The 20462-nt window shown below is 41.1% G+C and overlaps 1 protein-coding gene across 8 annotated transcripts in view; it reads right to left on the bottom strand.

Annotated features, from left to right (window-relative positions):
- ptprsa (protein tyrosine phosphatase receptor type Sa) overlaps window positions 1-20462 on the bottom strand; it is a 263072-nt gene that overhangs the window by 76196 nt on the left and 166414 nt on the right. For 7 of the 8 annotated variants that reach the window (XM_088077631.1, XM_088077634.1, XM_088077633.1 and 4 more), the window contains one exon: window positions 6671-6781. In XM_088077631.1, coding sequence (XP_087933757.1) covers window positions 6671-6781 — 111 coding nt within the window. Of the gene's footprint in view, window positions 1-4253; window positions 6612-6670; window positions 6782-20462 lie in introns of those variants that run through there. The other variant, XM_088077635.1, reaches the window with a different exon arrangement.

Raw genomic sequence — 20462 nt, 5'->3', positions numbered from 1 at the left:
TTGTTCCAGACACACACGCACAAAATCAAAACAAAAGGAAATAAATTGAACTTAACAAATTCACAAAAAGAACTAAGTCCGAACAGCATAGACAGTACCAGAGTGCAGCTGTGTTCAACAAAGAGGTATGCATCAATACTATTAGATGTTTTTCAGCTATGATTTGTCTCTGCTTGAATTTTGTCTCCAATCCAAAAGAATACTGTGAACAGGGTCTGTTTGTTTTTCTTTTTAAGGGGAAAAGTCCAATCAAAGTGTGTCTGACGGTGCTCATCTCTCCCTGGGGCTCAGGTCAGCCAATGGACCGGGGAGCTGAAGTGGCTGAGTGAATGAGGTTTCCCCACAGGAAGAGGTCTCTTTTCACCTACACTGTCAGGGCAATGTGGGACCTAACACCAGCCACCTGCCAAATGCAGTTTTGGCTATGGCCCGCCAGGGAAATATGAAATATACAAATCACTCAGTCAATACAGAAAAACTACTTTCTTTAGGTCTTTGTGGCACTGCGGCACATACAGATGGTGGACAGTCGGGGGAGAGTGGACCTGTCAACAGTATGCACGGTGTGTCTGACACATAAATAAATTTGGTCTTTGGTTACAATGGAAGATCAAGAGCTCAAGGTCAGTTGATGCTACGGTACACTATATCTTGGGAGATGCGTGATAAATCTTAAAACCCTGTAGCCACGTTGGGGAACAACATGATCTGTGTCTCTAAATGCCAGTATAACATGCAAATGAATCCCTGCTAGCTCATTACAGGCCTGTATGAAATGACTCAATGTTTAAATGGACTCTTCACATGCCAATGTTCTGGAAGCTCTTAAATGCTGTGTATGTGTGTGAATGGCACCTATGCTACCCTACCATTAACATGTAGTGCCAGTAAAACAAAGAAAATACAGAATCCCAATTGCATGGACAGGCTCCTCATTCACAGAGACCAGGAGCCCAGCCGGCCCATTTGGAGTTAAGAGATAATAAAACAAACATATACCTTTCATTTGGACCACTAACAACACATAATCTTGTTTCAAGCCCCAATGTGGAGAGAAAGACAAGAAGCCTCACAGTGGACGAGGTGAAAAAGCAGTCGAGAGAGAACGCCAGAGTACTGCACTAACTCTAATAGTGGGCGGTGTTGTGGAGGGATTTGTGCCAAAAAACAGAGGTCAGAAGGTGGACATTATCGGCCATTTTGGTGAGGCAGTTTTTGCTGCCCCAAAATGAAGGGGGAAGCCAAAATAATGTGCAGCCTTTAGTGTCACCTTGAAGCTGAGATTACACCCTCTTGCTGCCTGAAGACACAGGCGCAGTATGGAGATCCTTTAGTCACACTTGCTGGGTGAGGCCTACGGCATTTACATATAAGCCGCGGGGGTCGGCCTGTATTAACATACCTTGGCTCCACCAATGCTAAACAGTCACTATTGGTGGCTCATCAAAATGGAAATTATTACCTAAAGGAAACTGACAGGAATCATGGCAGGGGTATCTGATAGTAGCAAGCAGTGGATTGAGGGGATTTCAGAGTGTATGACTTTTTCTCTTGTCTTACAGGTAGCTTACAAACAGCCAATGATACCGCAAGCATGTCCCCTCACTGTGGTGATCCCTTCAGTGAATATTATCAGTCGGATTGAGAGAGGGAGTGTATTCATATATTTGCATCAGAATAGGAGGAAATAAAACTTTGGTTTTGTATGAAAAAAAAATGCACTTTAGATGGCAACATGTTTTGTGAGGGGTGGCTGTTAACTTCAGGACTCCTTGAGACAAACATCTAATAGAGATGGCAGGATTTTTGCTTTGGCCAGTGAGAACATAAGGTGTAATCTAGCTTTCTTTCCCAACGTTACACACAAATGCATAGCAGGACATGCAAGCACATTCAAAATCAGGCAGATATCATTTTAGGAGGGCAAACATGCACATGCGTACATCACAGCACAGTCTTCCTGCATCACTGTTTTTCTTAGGAATGAGATTTAAAGAGTGAATTGTCAGGCTTTCATTACTCTTGGTTTCTTGCGGTGGGATTGCACCATGCATTGTGTATACCATTATGTAGAGGGAAGCAATGACAGATTATTGGCTGGCGGCTTTCACAGACTCCACTGTTACAATTACTAATGGAAAGACTTTTGATAGCCAATTGGTGCATAGAGGTGTTGGAATTGAAACCCTCATTTGTGTCTGAGATAGCTGCGAGATCAGAAGGGATGATTATATATATTTGTCTAATCACTTGCCTTAAGGACAAATTATGTGGCTGGTGCAATGGAAAGAAATATATCGGCTATACTCAGCATCTTTGGAAAGGAAAACACTGGCTAGAATTAAGGTTTTTTTGAGGGGAGTTCTTTTGATAAATGCTTAGAGCTCAGCATGGCTCTTAATAAACTTGTGACAGGAAAACAACCTGAGTTACTCACAAATGGCTAAAAGAAAAGAAAAAAAGATTCCAATTATCTTGCATACATACAAGAAAATAGCAACTGTTCAGGAAAACTATGTTAGGGTTCCAAAGTTGCCAGCAGTATAAAACTTAAAATGTGCTGACTCCAGATAGAATTTGGTGCAGCATGTTGCATAGAAAAACATGTGTACTCCTGTGCATGAATAAAGGTTGCCAAAGTATGGGCTTTATTGTGCTAGTTGTTGGAGCAGTAGTCTTTTTTACTATGACATTTGGACAGGGATCAGTCTAATCTCCTGGAGATCAGCACACTTTGACAGCTACACATACAATTACTACTCCCACTCTGAGGAGACTGATAAGTGTGAAAGTGTTTTATCTCCTCTACCTGAATCAATTATATGCCAGATCTGCTCAGGCTTGTTGAGCCACGTGTGATACCCCTGGCCATTAAAATATGTAATTTATGCATTCATAATACTAGTGGAGTCATAGAATTTACAGGCAAGCACTGCAGCAGGTGATGTGAGATTCCGTATAGATCTGATTCAGTTGGCTATGTCTTGGAAAACCTGGTGCTCGAGATGAACATTTAGTTTTAACAGATGAGGGAAAGCCAGTTGCAAAAGAATTATTGTGATTACCATTGTAGAAATAAAGTGTAAATTCTTAAAAAACAACTTGTTATAGTCCAGTTTGGGAATCATGATTACTTTAGTCACATCAACCTGGAAATCAATTCTATTCTGTGTGTATATATATATATATATACAAGGGAAGGAGGTCTTTTGAATAATAAATTATAATTTGATTGAGTGTCATGACTGCGAGGGAACACAAACAGCAGTCACTCAACAAAACCAATCACATCTAGCTGCCGCCATGTGAAAATAAAAGTATCTTAGAGCACCCGCTAAGCAACAGCAAATGTGGTGTCGAAGTCATTATATTGTTATTGATCCACATGACACTGTAAATGGCATCCCTTAATGGCTGCCTGAAATCACCATGGAACCCAATCAGGCCCAATCAGGTCTAATTTTTTCAGTAATGGATCGCTATAAACAAGATGACAGGAACACTGGCTGTATACACACTTAGTATTTCATTCTGCATTTGCATTTGCACTCCGAGACTCAAGAAGCAGAGCAGCATCATTTAAAACAAAAGAAATACAAATCTCACAAACAAATTTAACCACAAAAAGACAAACATTTTCAACCAAAAAGTAAGTCCAGGAACAGAATTGAAATGAAAGGAAAACACACAAACACAACACCATAATCACAACACAAAAATTAAAGTAAATAAAGGAAAGCCAAAAAATCTGGCTGTATCAGGGAAGACACTTATTGAGAAACCAAAAGGAAGAGAAGGAAACAATTGAACAAAACACAGGGAATGCAGAAAGAAAAAGACCAACACGGCCAAAGGAATTCTGTACAGGCATGCAAGCGCAGTTACATTCTCCCATCATGCAACAGGTTCTGTTATTTCCACGTGCTGGGTTTCCATGACAACACGTGCAAGAAAGCCTTTAGGTGCAGAAGCAATACCAAAGGATGCAAAACGAGAAAAGGCCCCACAATGCAAACATAAAAGTAAATTAACAAGACCCGAGCTAATCGGGTTTGCTTTCATCATTTCTTCCTTGGAAATAAAGAAACATTTATTTCATAATCATTTAGCAGTTTGGAATTAACTGATTAGTATTTCTTCAAATTAATAATGAATTGAGCTCTGTAATAGGCAAATACAGCTAAAATTTTTCAACATGTTGAATTTTTTTCAAATGTGGGTTAAAAAAAGTAAAAAAGAAAAAACACACCAACCTTCTCGAAGCTCTGAGGGATGTAAAGGGGTTGATGCAGAACACAATGACATGAGGAGAAGAGAAAAATAGGGGAAACACAGAGAGAGTAAAAAAAGCCACCTCAAGGTGTTTAGCTGCAGCTACATTTCCCTTTCTTTAATCCTTTTTTTTCTCCCTTTCCCCTGTCCCTGCTATCAGTGATACCCGTCTTAAAAGTACACTTGCCTGCCCCCTCCCCCCCTTTAAATAAACTTTGAACCAAAACAATCAGATACACCCCAGTGGCCGCACTGTCGCCTGGTAAGAAAAAAATTGTGAGGCGCCACTGGAGTCAAATCAAGCGTACCATACTCATAATTCAAAATTTCACAAGCTCCTTATAGCCACAAGGAGAGGCTCCTGTGGTGGCTGTATTTGCTTTTGTTAGAGAAGGAAACCAAATAAAGAGAAAATAAAGAAAAACTAATGAGAGATAGAAAATAAAAAAAGACACAGTTTGGGCTGAAATTAGCAGCTGCAGTTCAAGATAGTTACAGTAAATGTTGTTAGAAGCCAATCAGTAGCTCTGATATTATGGTTTCTGTTCGGGAAGTAGGCTCAATTTTCCCTGGTACAGTGTGCCCCAGATCAAATTTAGGATTATTTGTTTTGTTTCTTTTTTCTTCCTGAAAATTGATCTGTACCACAGCTGCTAATCTCAAGTGCATTTCGCTTTGTGAACAAAACATAGTCAACATCAAGTATCAGAATTGATTGACAAAAGTTAACTGAAAACAGACAAAGGTTGACACCATCAAGGCATAACAAGTGTGTTACATAGTGTGAAAGTACCTGACTAATTATGACCCTTGTGTAGGCTTTTAAGAGCATGCTGATGGAGCCAGTGTTCATGGAGATTGCATGAATTGTTGGAAATGATATCAGGGTATAGCTGTGTGTTTTTGACCAAAGGAACTACTAAATATCCCGGTGCTGTGTCAACAAAGTGTTCCCATTATTATTGTTATTTAATGACTCCTGTAGAGCTCTCGACTATAATTTGCCATGGACCTTTTAACTTATACCATGCTGTACGTGAAAAAAAAAGAAAAAAATGAATAGCTACTTGACATTAAGTGTCACTGCATCACAGTGGAGACACCATGAGCCTCCAGGATGAATGCTGACAAGAAAAGACACTAATATTGATGAACCATTTTTACCTTCTACTCCTCACCGTTGAATTTTTCTTCCCTATGCTGCTACTTCACAGGGTATGATAATAGCAATAATAATGAAAAAGCAGCTCCCTGACCCATTTTATAATGTCAGGGTAGTGAATTATTTATTGGGAACAAAGTTATTTGGTACACAGCAGAGGGAACAAACTGAGTAGATACCGAGGCATCTTTATTTAATATGCACAATATAAATAATACATGTCGAAAATGCATCTGCTTCAATTTATCAGAGTTCCCTCAACAGGGATTCATTGTCATTTAGCATTAGTGGTAGAGGGTAGGCTTTTGTCTTTACTGCCTGTTTCCTATGAAACTCAACGTTCTCTGTGACTGATTGTTTTTCATATCTTCACTTTGCTGGAACATGCCCGCCAAAATTACTGCTGACTGTAAAAGGCTTTAAAGATAATACCCCAAAGCAGAAACAGGGGAATTCTATGGATATATGCTCCAGAACACCATGAAGAGAAAGTAGAGGAAGTGCACTCTTTATAATCTATGCCATGGAGCTTTTCTTATGTAATACAGAGCAGCTGACTGTGTTAAGGGTCCTTTTCTATTAATTCACCACAAAGGAAATCCTTTTTACCCCCAGATCTGGAGAAGGAGAAGGGGTTGAGATTTTGATTGGTGGGCACTAATACCTCGCCACTCAATCAAAATCAAGACTTACCGTTGTGCTCCTGTACCTGAAAAAGCTAATCAAAAAGAAGTCCTTTTCCGACTCTTTTTGGGTTCCATTACTTTCAGGAGGGGGGAAACATTTTATCGGGCACACAATTACAGGTAGAAGGCGTCTTACAACTGATAAAATAAAGACATACGGCTTGTTGTGCTACACATTTCCTTCCGAGTGAGTAGGGGAGGGCATTCAAAGACAAAATGGAGCATAACATCATAACAGAGAAGAACATTAGTTGGTCAATTATAGTTTTACATTTGGAAGTTTCAGTGCATATGAAATTACATTTGTGGGCAGGCAATACTATCAATGCTAAAAGATTTATAGTACTTGGGTAATGCTATTTTGCAAAATACATTTTGTGCAAATACAGCTGGGCTAAAATGGAAGCAGTTATCATTTGTTAAGCTCAACAGTAATGCCACTTAAAGCTGAGCTGCACTGTTCAGACATTTTAGTTAGAATGGGATGGATGTTTTTATTTTTTTTTTTCATTTTTTGTTGGCCTGGCTCTGGGACCAGGTTGCTCCCTACCTCGCACATAAAGGTTAGCAGGGGACGAGTAGCGCACGCCTTCCACATTAGACGCCACGCACTCGTACTTCCCCTGGTCAGTCTCCTCACTGTTCTCGATCTGCAAGGCACCTGGAAAATGACAGCAAGCAGCAAAGACAAAAAGGGAGGGGGAGAGAGAGAAAAAGAGAAAGAGAGAAAGAAACCAGCGAGCAATGATTAGTCGATCTGTCAGTGACAGTGCATGAAGGAGTCAGACAATCTTCTTAATGCAAGGCATCTTGAATTTCTCAGGAGCATTAAATCAGCAACTATTTCTCTAATGCAGAATGGCAAACTGGGGTCCTCTCCAGCCTCAGCCATCCACAGATAAAAGAGAGAGGGAATTAAATAAATTAAAATGTGAATCACTCACTTTAAATACGTAGCTATGCTGGTTTAAGACATGAGATGTTTTTTTTTTTTAAAAAAAGCTATGATGTAAGTGTGATGAAAGGTGGAAGTGTGTAGATGTTCCTGTAAACTGAGTGAGATGAACAAATCGCCCTTTGCATAGCACTCACCTAGGGAGAGTCTAAGTGTGTTGGGGGGAAGAGGGGTCATGGGAAAATATCCAGACATACAGCTCATGTCCAAATGAACACTGGCATGGTGCATAATGCAGCAGCTCAGCTCCTCTGTAGTTAGACCACTGTTAAATTGTTTGATAACTACTCATCTGAATAAATCCACATGTAATTCTTACATTATATCTTTTGAAAATAAAGAAGAGGAATGAAAAGTATGCCCACATGGACGGATATTCTGGTTCCACTGCTGGATTGTTTTCAATAATTTCTATTCTATTTTTCTAGTTATTTGTGTGTTATGATTACTCAATTTCCCCCATATTGTCATATTTTGGGGTATACAGTTTTATATGAACCATTTAGGGCTTCTGTGTTTCAAACTTACTATATCTGTCTTTACTTTTTAGATTTTGTTTCTAGTATGCGCCAATAAACACAACCTAAATGCTCAGCAACAACACAGAGGAAGGGGCGTGGGGGACGGAGGAGGAAGGCGAAACAACGGGCGTCAGATCACTCCTCGTTACAGCGCTGTTGACGGCACTTCCTGATGATATCATTAGGGCTTCTGGCGGGCTCAGCAGACAGATTGCAGCCCAGGCCTCCCTGACAAACACAGCACCATCGCTCGTTAGCGTTTAGCCAGGAAGCATCAATACGCCAGCCGCTGCCCAGGATGCTTTGTAATATACCATAACCTACTCCATCACATCAGCAGGCGGAGTGAACACAATGTTGTACAAAGCTACTATTCTGGAACATTGGTCTAATAACGTTTTTCAGCTGTGCCACAAATGAGACCATCGATCCTGCTTAATTATAAAGATTAGTCACGCTTCCACCTTGGCCACGGCTTAATACTCTAAGAGTATTTTACACCTTGGAGTCTGTACATGGATTTCTACTCTTGGAGAAAGAAACAAACCTGAAGCTAAAATAATCTATACTCTATTTCTTCCCTTCTTCATTTCCCTCTACAGCTCAGATCATCCTCATCGCCCAGAGGGAGCTGTTCCTGGCACATAGCTCATGAACCAAATGAAAATGTCTACCTGCAGAGTGCAGGTGGTGGAGTCTTCGCTCTGCGTTTATGCAGGGATCTGATTTGGATGTGTTTGATGTGCGCTTGGAACAGCAAATGCCAGCCCGGTGGCAGGTGGCTTGGAATGTGCTCAGAAGCCTACCGCCTCAACACCAGGGAGACCACAAAGTAAGGACTGTGTGAAGTTCAACTCCAGGTGGACAGTTCCAGAAAGCTCTGCCAGCGGCTCGTCAGCCTCGGTCCCTGTGCTGAATTATAAAATCTTTGGAAGGCTCAAGTTAGTGCAATTTTTTTTTTAATGCTTCATAAATAATAACGCTGAAGGGCTTGCGCTGGGCCTTTTTTGTTGACTGTTACCAAACGGTTAAAATCAGAAAAAATGTTCTATATATTATGTATTTTTCATTCTGTGTACACCAACTGCTGAAGGTCTGCAACTCCAAATGCTTTGAGCAAATACAAATGTCATTATGTGAAAATAATACTTAACAAATGTCATCTGAAGGTCAACAAAACACAGCCACCAACTTGCGGAGGGTGACAGATAATGAGCCAAACAAAATTAATTGAGAGCCAATTAAAACCAACATTGGCTGCTGTTGTATTGTACTTCTTGGCGAAAGACAGACAGGAAGAAGGAGAGAAAAAGGGACAATTGTGTTTGAGAGGATGGAGGGAGTTTCATCTGTTTCGCTCCATCTTTCGTGGAGGCTCCTCGCTAGGTGGTATTATCTTTTGTTTCCAAGCTCGTACTGGCTTCATTACATATTCTAGCTATTATTTAGTGGAGCTGTGAAGAACACATAAAGACTCCTTCCGCTGGCGGGAACACCGACAGAGGGAGAACAAGTGAGGTAAGAAAAAAAGAAGAAAAGGAAGGAGAAGCGAGAAGGAGAGATAGGAAGGAGGGAGACAAAGGAAGCAAGAGATGAGGTGGAAAACTGAGAGGAAAGGAGGAATGGAGATTTATTCTAATTAATATCTTATTTTCTACCTTGTCTATTATTATTCTCTCTCAAAATTGAAACCCCAAGTTTGACTCTTGTAACGAGCACAGACGTTATTCTTAACCTCGTAAAAATCGGGGCGAGTTACAATTCATCCTAAACTGCATAAACACTGAAAACAACAAAATACTTAATTGCACACGCTGGATAAAATTAGATCTGTGTGAACAAATGTTTGATGAAGGAAGCCCAGAAGGAGAAGGACGGAAAAGGTAAGAGAGAGAGAAAAAGGGAGAGCAAAAGAGAAATCACAACTTCGTGCTATTTTGAGATGCTTTATGCTCCTCTCTCCGTCAGATTCACACATAGTGGAGATGCAAAATCCCGCTAGTGTTGCATGTGTTGTGCTATACTGTGTGAGTTGCATATCTCCTCTGTCCACTTTGCGATTTCCACTCTCCTCACATGTTTTGCTCTAGTCCCAGCTTTTGTCTTTGGTAAACCACACAACAGTTAATCTAAACAAATCTTTCCTATTAGTGCAATTTATGATCTCTGTACCCATATAACAGATTAAAGTCGCTTTGTTTTTTTCTTGACCGGTTAGTCAGTTTAAAGCCTAATAATATTACCATTTAAAAACAACAGACCTAAGGGCTTTTAACATACAAATCCAAATGAACCCTCTTTGAAGCCCTATCTCAAGCAGCAGCATGTACGTGCATGTGTGAAAACAAACTCTACCCTTTGAAAACCCTTGTCACCAGCATGTGTCTCTTTTCCGCCATTTCCTTTTGTCTTTTTTTTAATGTGACTGCAGTCTCAGTGTTTAGCATAATTGTGCTCAGTCTCCCCTGCCAGCCTGTGCCTTAACAGAGTGCTAGTGGCCATACGCTTTTTTTTCTTCTTTTATCAGGAAAAGAGGAAACACAAGAAATAAAATAAATGCTGAAAATTATCTTTCACAAGCACGATAAAATTTTTTTAAAAAAAAACAACAACAAAAAAATCAAACAATGCAGCCAGTCTATTCACACAATGGGCTTTTACTGATAAAGGCTTGCCTATAGCGACAAACTGCAATTTACATTGGCGCTCACAAAATGGTCTTTCTGTGCTTATGAAGTGAGTCTTATATGGTGCCTAATGACATGTCTTCCCTGTCTTCAGCTATTACTCCTTATCACAAACACACCTAACAAAGAGATTTGTTTTGTCTGATCTCATAAGGAAACATGCAAAACAGTTCATGACAGTTGAGTACTCTGCACACTAAGAAATGGCACGGTGAACCAGAAATGGAGCTTCATGGTTGTATGCCTCTGCTGAATAGTCAAGTTGCACTTACAATTTACATCCATGTCCGTGAAAACATGAATGTATCCAACCAAATGTCTCCCCTTCTGCCAGTAATGGTCAGAGAAGTGGTTATGCAGAACATTATAATGTCACAGTGAGGCTGACCTTTGACCTTCTGGATGTATAATGTCTTCACTTTGTCATTATATCCCATCACACATTTATGTGAACTTTTGTCAAAATTAGCATATGAATTCTGAGTTATGGCTGAACACATGCTTTGTGAGGTAACAGTAACCTTGACCTTTGACCAGCAAACTCTAATCAGGTCACTCTCGAGTCCATGTGGACATTTTGTGTCAGTTTTGAAGAAATTCTTCCGGGGTGTTCATGAGATATTTGCGTCATTAAAATAGCCTCATTCCTAATTCAATTAAATTCCCACTGCACAAAAAACCTGCTAACATCTGGCTTTTTAATGCAATGGGAATGTGTATGATCAGCATTCATACCCAGGTCAAATGACTCTGCAGTAGACATGGGTTTTTATCGTCTCCGGCTCCAGTCGGCATTGATAGAAACACAACACCCAGGTGAATGCGGTAATTTCAGCCCCGTTACCAGCCAGATGCAATGACGTGCCATCACTAAGCAGCGCTAGAACATTGATCCAAATACATCTGCACCGAGTTTGACAGGGGGACTTAATAAGCAAGAGACAAATAACGAGAAGAAACCACTGAAAAGACCTCTGCTTTTCTGCTGTCTACTGTTTACCTGTTTTCCTGCCTGTCTGTGACGTCACACGGACAAGACAACGCCCACACACATGCCAGCTGACAGAAAGGCAGATTCACTCTACAGCTTTAAGTTCAGTGGCAGTGGGAAAAAAAACATTTAGCAGGTCTACCCATGCTTAAAAAAACCTGCATGCACGCTAATTGTGGTGGGAATGAGGTAAATGAGACACATGCAGGGTCACAGTGACCTTAATTTTGCCCATCAAAATGTAATCAGTGTATCACTGAGTCCAAGTGAACGTTTGTGCCAAATTTTGAGGAGAAAAAAAGTTGTTCAGGTTCAAGTTGTTCTCGAGATATGGAGTGCACAAGAATGAGACAGACAGCATCACTGTAACCTTGAATTTTGACTGATGACCACCAAAATCTCATCAGTTCATTGCTGAGTCCAAGTAGACGTTTATGCCAAATTTCAAGAAATTCCCTCAAAGAGTTCTTGAGATACTAAGTTCAGTTGAACAGGATGGAAGGACAGACAATCCAATAATGTAATGCCTATGGAGGCATAATAAAAACATGGCCTGGTTTACTTTATATGATATCAGCACAGTTTGACTGTGTGGACTGATACTTCACTGTGGGTACAGGTCCACCAGTATTTAAGTACAAGCAAATCCATTTTTTATTACATTACATTGTAAGTATCTTTCTTGACTGTGCAAGTGAAGTGCAATTACTGAGCGAGTATTCCTTGCTACTTAATCTTGCTCAAGGACATTTAAAAAGGACACATGAATGTTGGAAGTTGTGGGCTGTTGTGGGTATTGAACCTGAGACCTCCACTTACGGGCCACATCGCCCAACCTTAAAACCCAGCTAGTGCCGCCCCTGCTGAGTAATAATTCATGTTTTTCTGGGTCAGAGGAGAAAAGATTGGTGCCATTTTTTTCTGTCTGTCCTACTCCATGATGTATGCGGCCCCATTAGGATCCAAAATGAGAAAAAAACAGTGGCTACAGTTGAGGCAAATAAAGTCCCTGGTAATAATGACTTCACTTCCATGTGGACCAATTAGTCTCCATCTCAGTCAAAGTGACCCTCCCTGCTTGCCAACACGCACAACCTCCAGTCTTCGCTACTACCCACTCCTGGCTGTCTTGCAGCATGTTCACTGCCTTCATCCATTCGATAAAGAAGGCTGTAATGGGCAGCAGGTCTGGGACATTTTTCCCCGCCGTGACAGCTGCCCTGGTTAACAGCGCTGCATGCCACAGGCTGATCTGATGAGGAGCGTTAAGGTGCCAAGGTGCGATAACAAAGAAGACTACCCGGGCAAAGTTCAACAAATACATGTTTTTGAAGGCCAATTCAGATTGTGGAACACACTCATGTACTGAAGCTGTTTATAGTGGATACATTTTTGCCAGCAGTCTTTAGTACATTAGAATTTCATCATTTTCTTCCCAACATTTTTTGAGGATATATATTTGTTTTGAAGGCACAGCTATCCACCTATCTATTTTTTGGAAGGAAAACTAATATGTTTCACTGCAATGAAACTAAAACAGTTCCTTTCATGTTTTTAATGCACTTTCTGTAGCTTCAGTCTAGCAGAAAATATATCAGAAAATGTCTAGGTTTTAACAAAAATATTTATATGGACAAACCTATAAATAGATCTAGTTTTAGTCTAGGTTGGACAGGGTAATGACAAGAGAAGGCAAAAAGTGGATGGGTGGGGACAATCAGAAAAGAGACAGCAAAGGGTGGCAAGAGTCTCATTTATAAGAGTGAGGGAAACAAAACAATCAGAGAGGGGTAGGGGGAAGAGTTGAAGAGACAGACAAGTGCAGAAAAACAGAAGGACAGATGAGGGGATAAAAGAAAAGCAAGGAGGGGCAAGCACGGATGATTAATTTCAGAGAGTGCCTGAAGCCGTGGTCTACCCACCCCTGTCGCTGCTTTGTAGCAGCTTTGCCATGTGTACCCCCCAGTCCCATTTGTGTAATTCAATTAGTGTGCTCCAGCGGGCCTTGATTGATTTGTTTAGGCGATCAACAAAATGGCTGGCCAAGTCTCACTCTTTCTTTCCCTCCCTCTCGCTCCTTTCTCTGCCCACTCAGGCCTGCCGGTCGCACACTATTCTTTTCATCATTTTATCTCTCATTTTCAGTTCATGTCTCTCATTAGTCTCTCATTTCTCAGCACCTTTCCTGTCGTTTCCTCGCTATCCTCTCATACAAACACTGCTCACTAAAGCTCCTCTACAGTGCAATTAAAACCCCAAATTAGCACCTTACTGTATAAGTGGATACACTCAAAATAATAACCTTTGCAGTACATGAATTAAACTCACTGACATGCACAGAAGAGTGCATCATTCAATATGTAAGTGCACTTAATGATTCAGGAGGAACTTTTACAAATATGTTAATATATTAATAAAAATAATTACATTTACTGTTATAAAACATAGATTCGAAGATATGTGCTCTGCTATTGAGAAATATCAGGCAAAACCTGTCCTTGTTGACATTGCAGTTTAAATTGAAAACAGCAAGATAAGAGGCATTAACAAGTTTCACACCATGTTTGCATTTCTACATCATCATTATCACATCATGCATAAACATTATAAGCCCAGTAGTATCCCTCTTCACTGGCTGGTGTATTTCCAAGTTTTGCTACGACTGGTTCAGCAGGGTTCCATTAAATAACTCTGCAGTTGTTGTGTGGGTGATCATCAATTCAAATACCTCTTTTTACAACAGAGGGCGACAACATGCCAAAAGTTATGGATTTAAGTTGCAGTTTAGTAATTACACATTAGAGACGACAGCCAGTGTGGACACACGGCAGCCAAGTATGGAAATGCCCTTTCCTCTCCGTCTCCCTTCCCTTCTGTCTGTATCCTGTCACTCGGGCATGCTCTGCCACCACCCCAAGGTCATTATACTGTGATCGCACCAGCATGGCGCCCCACGTGTGACGCCATTGTTGTCAGCCCCCATCTGGTGGCTTGTAACGCTCCCATGAAATCAGTAATGAAGCAGGTAGGGAGTCCAGCTACCTTTCTACCTATCGCTTACCTCTAGGCCAGCACCTGGGTGGCTTTGTATGCAAGCAAAACCATGTAGATTTTACATTTGGGGAATCAGCTCTTAGACATGAGGCCAAGAAGCTTCTTAATATGATGTGCATAGGGATTGCCGTGACATCTATAACTCTATTACTCTCTCTGAGATAATGCCACATTACATTACATTTGCTACTTTTTCTAATGCAAAACAATCTCAGCGGGCAGCCTCTGTTGCTGCTCAGTCAGCCTTTAGTCACCCAAAAAGTAACCTTACTTACTGTACTACAATGGTTTGTATTAAAACACTAAACCCACATCAAGCAACTACAAGTGACAGTCTACCATTACATTGCCTTTGTCGCCGCCATAAAGTTGCACATGAATACACCACCAAGAGACAACCGAAGGAACCGAACCGAACAGCATGTATGCTCTGCGCCTGCGTGAAAGGAAATAACTGCATACCAGCAGACAGCAGTAGTCTGTAACTGTAGACTACCTTGAGGCTAGTTAAAATCAGTTTACACATTAACAACACAATCCAATGCTGTGACAACAAAGCATTTTTGCCACTAACCAGTACACAACAATGCAAACAATTAAGAAACATTTCTGCTAAAGAGCTCAATGGCTAAAGCGAAACAACCTTACATTTCATAAAACTTTGTTGAGATCTCACTCCCTCTTGACTTGAGCCATTTATTTACTTTCCTTACTTCCATGTTCCTTCTTGTGCACTTAAGTGCCAGAGTGATTTTAACCAATGACAGGCTCTGCCATACTGAATTGGCTAAAAGAAAGCTAAAAAAGGGCAGATGACGGCCAACGATGTGTGACACACCACGGCCACTAGGGCAACAGATGCTCAGAAATGGTGGACTGTTGGTTTGGTGTGTCTGGGCCTGTGTTTTTCCATTGATACTTTTTTCGTTAAAGGATAAATATAATGAGGCCATAACATGAATTGGGTACTAGCAGCAAACAGCAGGAAAAAAAAAACAAAAAAACATCAAGGATATGAGAGCAATAGGAGAGCAATACCATGGAAATTAGTACTGAAATGGTTTCAAATTGTAACAATTTATATTGATTGATAAATTTTGACAGCATACTACAGACTTCAAATGATTTCAGAATTCTCCATAAAAAAATCTGTACAATAGAAAACCAACATTTGTCCGTACAACAGTTTAAACTTCCTTCATTGGTTTTGTTGGATAAGACTTTATGATGCTTTTGATAACTCACAAAATTCTTAACAGGCACACACCTGTACCTGTATGATATCCTTAAACTTTATATTTATTCCCATGCTCCCTACTCTGTTTCTAGAGTTAAAAAGCAGTCAGCAGGCTGCAGGCCCTTTTCCTATCATTTCCCCGTCCTCTGGAATAACCTCCCTGCTGACTTCAGGCAGTCCAAGTCAAAACTCATCTTTTAGCCTTAACTTTCAGTTGGTTGCTTGTTTTTTTTATTACTTCAGGCCTTGTACCTATTACGATTATCCTTCCGGCGGCTCGGTCTCAATGAATCTATTAAGCCTAGTACTTATAGTTCGTGTTTGTCCTGCCGACGAGAATGCTTTCCGAAAGCGACTGCATCTCTCTCACTCTCTGTTTGTTTGAGCGTCCAAGCCGTCCGCCAATCTTTCTACCTTTTCTCCCTCCCTCTCTCTCTCTTTCCCTCTCCCTGTTTTCTCCTTCTTGTCCTCTCTTTTCAGTCAGGCTTCTTTGGACTGGACTACCAGACATTTTGAGACCTCTGTGTTTCTTTCTCTCTCCTGGCTGACGGTGCCTCAATCCAGGAAATTCATCCTCTACTCTTGTTTTGTGTCCATCTCCATCATTGTGATTGATTCCTTTTCTGTCTTTTCTGCCTTTTTTGTCATTTTGGGGGAGTTTCTCCTTATCTGAATCACAGGTCTAAGGATATAGAGGGTGTCATGTGCTGTACTGATTGTAAAGCCCCTTCAGATAAATGTGTGATCTTAGATATTAGGCTATCTAAATAAAATTGACTTGACTTGGAGTGACATTAAATGAGTCAGTATTGGGACAAGTGATATCTGACTGAAAGACATGTTTTTAAAAAGCTCCATTTTCGAGAGTCACTTCAAATACATGAAAGTCTGCATTAGCAGATGTGCGTCTATGCAAACAAACTATTTGTGTCCTTCTTGATCTTAAATACATTCACATCTCTCTCCAGATCCTGTGCTGTTCATTTTCTCTCTACATTATCACCATACACTTCTGACGGCGAGTCAGTGTCGGCATTCTGTAATGTGGTGGGGACCAATCGCTTTTTTCAGGCCGCTTATCTTATTATGCAAATGCAGAGTTCATAAGTCATGCTTGCTTTTGTTCGCCACAATATGATTTATGAGACCTTCTTACTCAAACAAAGCAAAGCAGGGAGGGCTGGATTTGGCTATGCTGGTTGTGAGTTGAGGGCTTAAAAGGAGTGAAGGTTCTGAATATCGTCTGAAACCCCTGGTGGTCATGATTATGTTGGACAACATGCTTCTGTTTAGAGATTCATGTCACGTATGGCTTGTATGAAATGGCTGAGGATGGAGGACCTTAATCTTACTGTAGGAGCTCTATCATCGAATAAATCACAGCTTTGCTGTTCCAGACTAATCGCCAACTAAGAGCATTCATCTCGTCCCCATGAATACAGAGACATACATGTCAAACTGAGATATTCACTTACCTGCTCAGCCTGTGGAACAAAACCATTTTACTGCAAACACACAAATCAACAATCACACTGAATCAACTGGAGAAAAATGCTTCAGCAACAGAGCCTGCTGGATAATTACAAAGGAAAGTTACATTGTCCGGGAAAATGAAAAAAAATAAATAAATAAAAAAAGGGAAAGGAGGAATTATTTGACAAAGCTATCGTATAATTCATCAGAGTCACACTGCTTTACCTCTGTGTAATTCCCTTCCAACCTTGATATCCTCCTGTTTATCCTCTGCCATTATAAGAGCTGATTTTGAATGGATGTATGTTTTGTCTTTTTTAAAAAGGCCGCCATTGCATGCAGCAACCTCCTTGTTTTTTCCTTCATATGCCGCACAGTAACAGGGAGGAGGGGAATTAAATGAAAAGTAATTTATGCCGGCTTTTTTCCTGACATACTACAAGTATCTCCAGCTAGGGCTCATGAAAGTGATGGGGGCTGCATTAACATACAGAATGTGGCTATTGCTCTGGCATTGGATGGGAGGATGAGGAGGATATCAAAGCAGAGAAGAAGGTTGCTAAGATCATGTTGAACAGTTTAAAGGATTCAATAGCCTGGTCTTATTAACAAATAAGGCTGCCGTCGCCCACCCCGATACTTCCCATCACCAATCCCCCACCCTCCAGCCCCATGTCCATGTCCAAACTATTTAAATGTCAGAGGCACAAAGCAAACAAACTGCCTCGTAATAACCTCCATCATCCCTCCCCTCTGCTTTTTCGACCTTCTCAATCCCTGTATCACAACCAGCCGGCATCACAATTTGAAATGCTCAGTAGTTTCCTGACACTGATGATGTGGAGGATATAACAGGAAGGCACAAACACACAATGCCCAAAAAGGTGGAAGAGCTACATATTCACAATGACATAGGGCATGGAAGTGTGAAACACATGATCACGCTCACAAACAGTGTGTACAAAGAACACACAACCCAAACACAGATGAAGTATTAATGTTAGTGGGAAGAGAAGATTTTGTCTTTTTTTTAAGGAGGAACAGCCCGCATGATATTCCCACGATTAGGTGGAGTTAGGCGCGGTTATGTCTGGTTTAATGTAAGTTAAAATATTTTTACTCCCTTTTTTCATTGTGTTAAACATCTTACCTCGTATCGGGGTACCCTCTGGAGGAGACACAAAAACGAAGACACAACATCAGTTTAGTTCAACGTTATTGTTAGTAGTAGTTAGAGGAGTTATTTGGGTTGGAAGGTGGATCACTGGAACTAGATTATCAAACCATTAGGTAATCTCTAACAGGGATTTCAGAGATGAAGATTTTTGTTTTATAGAAAGAGAAAGAGACGAAACAACACCTCTTACTGCTGGTATCACAAAATCCACCCATACTAGCTTTTATTTTTCCTGAGATATATATTCCCCTTAGTCTGTTCCTGGACCTCCTACCAGTTGGACATGCCCCAAAAACCTCTAAAAGCAGGTGCCCAGGAGGCATTTTTGTCAGAAGCCCAAACCACCTCAACTGAGGACCATGGCCTCAGACTACGAATTACTGACTCTCATCCCAATCTCTTTACACTCAGCTGCAAACCACCAAAGTACATGCTGGAGGTCACAGATTGATGATGCAAACAAAACCACATCATCTGCAAAGAGCGCGATGCAATTCTGAGGCCCCCAAATGAGTAAACTTTGAAAAAGGTATTCTTTTCTCTTTTTTCCCCTCCTTGCCTTCAACATATTATATATATAGAAAGAGAGGATATACAATGCCTAATCAGCAGAGCTGAAGAATCTCAAGGTCATGGCATGCACTTTATCATAACTGCATCTTTGGATTGTAGTACCGAGCAGGAGAGGATCGACCTTAAATTGACATGGTTTTCTCCAGTGGCAGAAGGCTGTTCCCAGCCAACTGACCTTGAATAAGAGGCCTGTAAAACAAGTTAGAAATGCCACTATACTATACAGGGTATCTACATTAGTATGGAGCAAACTTGCTGAGGGAAGACAGGAGTCTCCACTGAACAAGAATTTTAGGCTGCATCTTTAGGCAAACCACTAGTAAAATCAAACAGATTGAAGTTCTTATTTATCCAACAAGTCGCAAACCTGCTTAACTGTGACAGATAGACTCTTCACTTCAAGCTTCATCCCTCCTCCCTAGTCAATTGACCTCTTTTCATTGTTTCATTTCACCAAGACTTGTATGTTCCCCTATTCTTCGTTCATTGTGAGTCTGTATTGTGTTACATGCATGACTGCAAGCCAAATGTCCCATTAGAGACAATAAAATATCGTGCTTGTCCAGTTAGTTGCTGGTAGGCCTTTAAACATAGCTCGAGTTGTAGCTTGGATGTAAAATGCATCCCTTATAGGCAGAGCTTTGGGTGTGGGTAGGGGAGCATGCTTAACTTCAACTTCCTCTGTGCCAAGCATTAAACTGTCCTTCCGCTCTTGTCTTTCTCCCCCTCTGTTTATTGTTTTCCAACTGTTTTCTTGGCTCCCCTTTTTTTTTCGTGTTTTATGTGTTTCGCCATTCCTACTTCGTTCTCCCAATATCTGAGTTAATGTGTCTTAGTCTTTCCCACAGTTTCCTACCTCTTGCCTTTTTTTTAGTCTCCCTCTCTAAATCTAAGGATGACTCATGGCAACAACATGCCCTTGGCCATCCCTTGAGAGTGCCAGCAGGGCTGAGCCAACCCATGGGAGGTGCCCTACTTAGCATAGATGGCCTGCAGGCAAAGAGCTGAGGGTCAGGGGTACACACTGTCCATTGAGCCAACACTACCGGCCCTGGCCCTTGTGTGCAAGCAATCATGCAAGCTGCATACAACAACATACGCTAGTAGTTCTACCAACTAGCTGACAGAACAACAATACATTCCTTCAATCCATCCTTTTTCTGCCACTTATCCAAGGCTGGGTCATGGTGGCAGTGTGCTAAACAAGGTATAAATATAAGGTCCAGATGTCCTTCTCACCTGAAGCATTTTCCAGCTCCTCCTGGGGGATCCCAAGGCATTCCCAGGCCAGATGAGCTATATAATCTATCCAGCGTCTTCTGTGTCTACCCCGAGGTCTGCTACCAGTCAACCACTCTAAAAAAAGATACCCCGGAGGCTCCCTGATCACATGCCTGAACCACCTCAACTGGCTGCCATTTAATGCAAAGGAGTAGCAACTCTACTATGAGCACCCTCCATATGTCTGAGCTCCTTGTGCTATTTCTAAAGGTGAGCCCAGCCACCCTTTGAAGTTAAGTCATTTTAACCCCCTGTGTCCATGATCTCATTCTTTCGGTCACTATCCAAAAGCCATGACCATAGGTGAGAGTCAGAACGTAGATCGACTGGTAAATTGAAGGCACTGCCCTCTAGCTCGGCTTCCCCTTCACCACAGTTTTCCGTTACAATGCC

Source organism: Plectropomus leopardus, chromosome 5 (assembly GCF_026936395.1).
Source record: "Plectropomus leopardus strain MGB_pleo_1.0 chromosome 5, ASM2693639v1, whole genome shotgun sequence".
NCBI classification, from domain to species: Eukaryota; Metazoa; Chordata; class Actinopteri; order Perciformes; family Serranidae; genus Plectropomus; species Plectropomus leopardus.
Note: the sequence above shows the minus strand (reverse complement) of the source record. Positions and strands in the feature narration are given on the sequence as shown.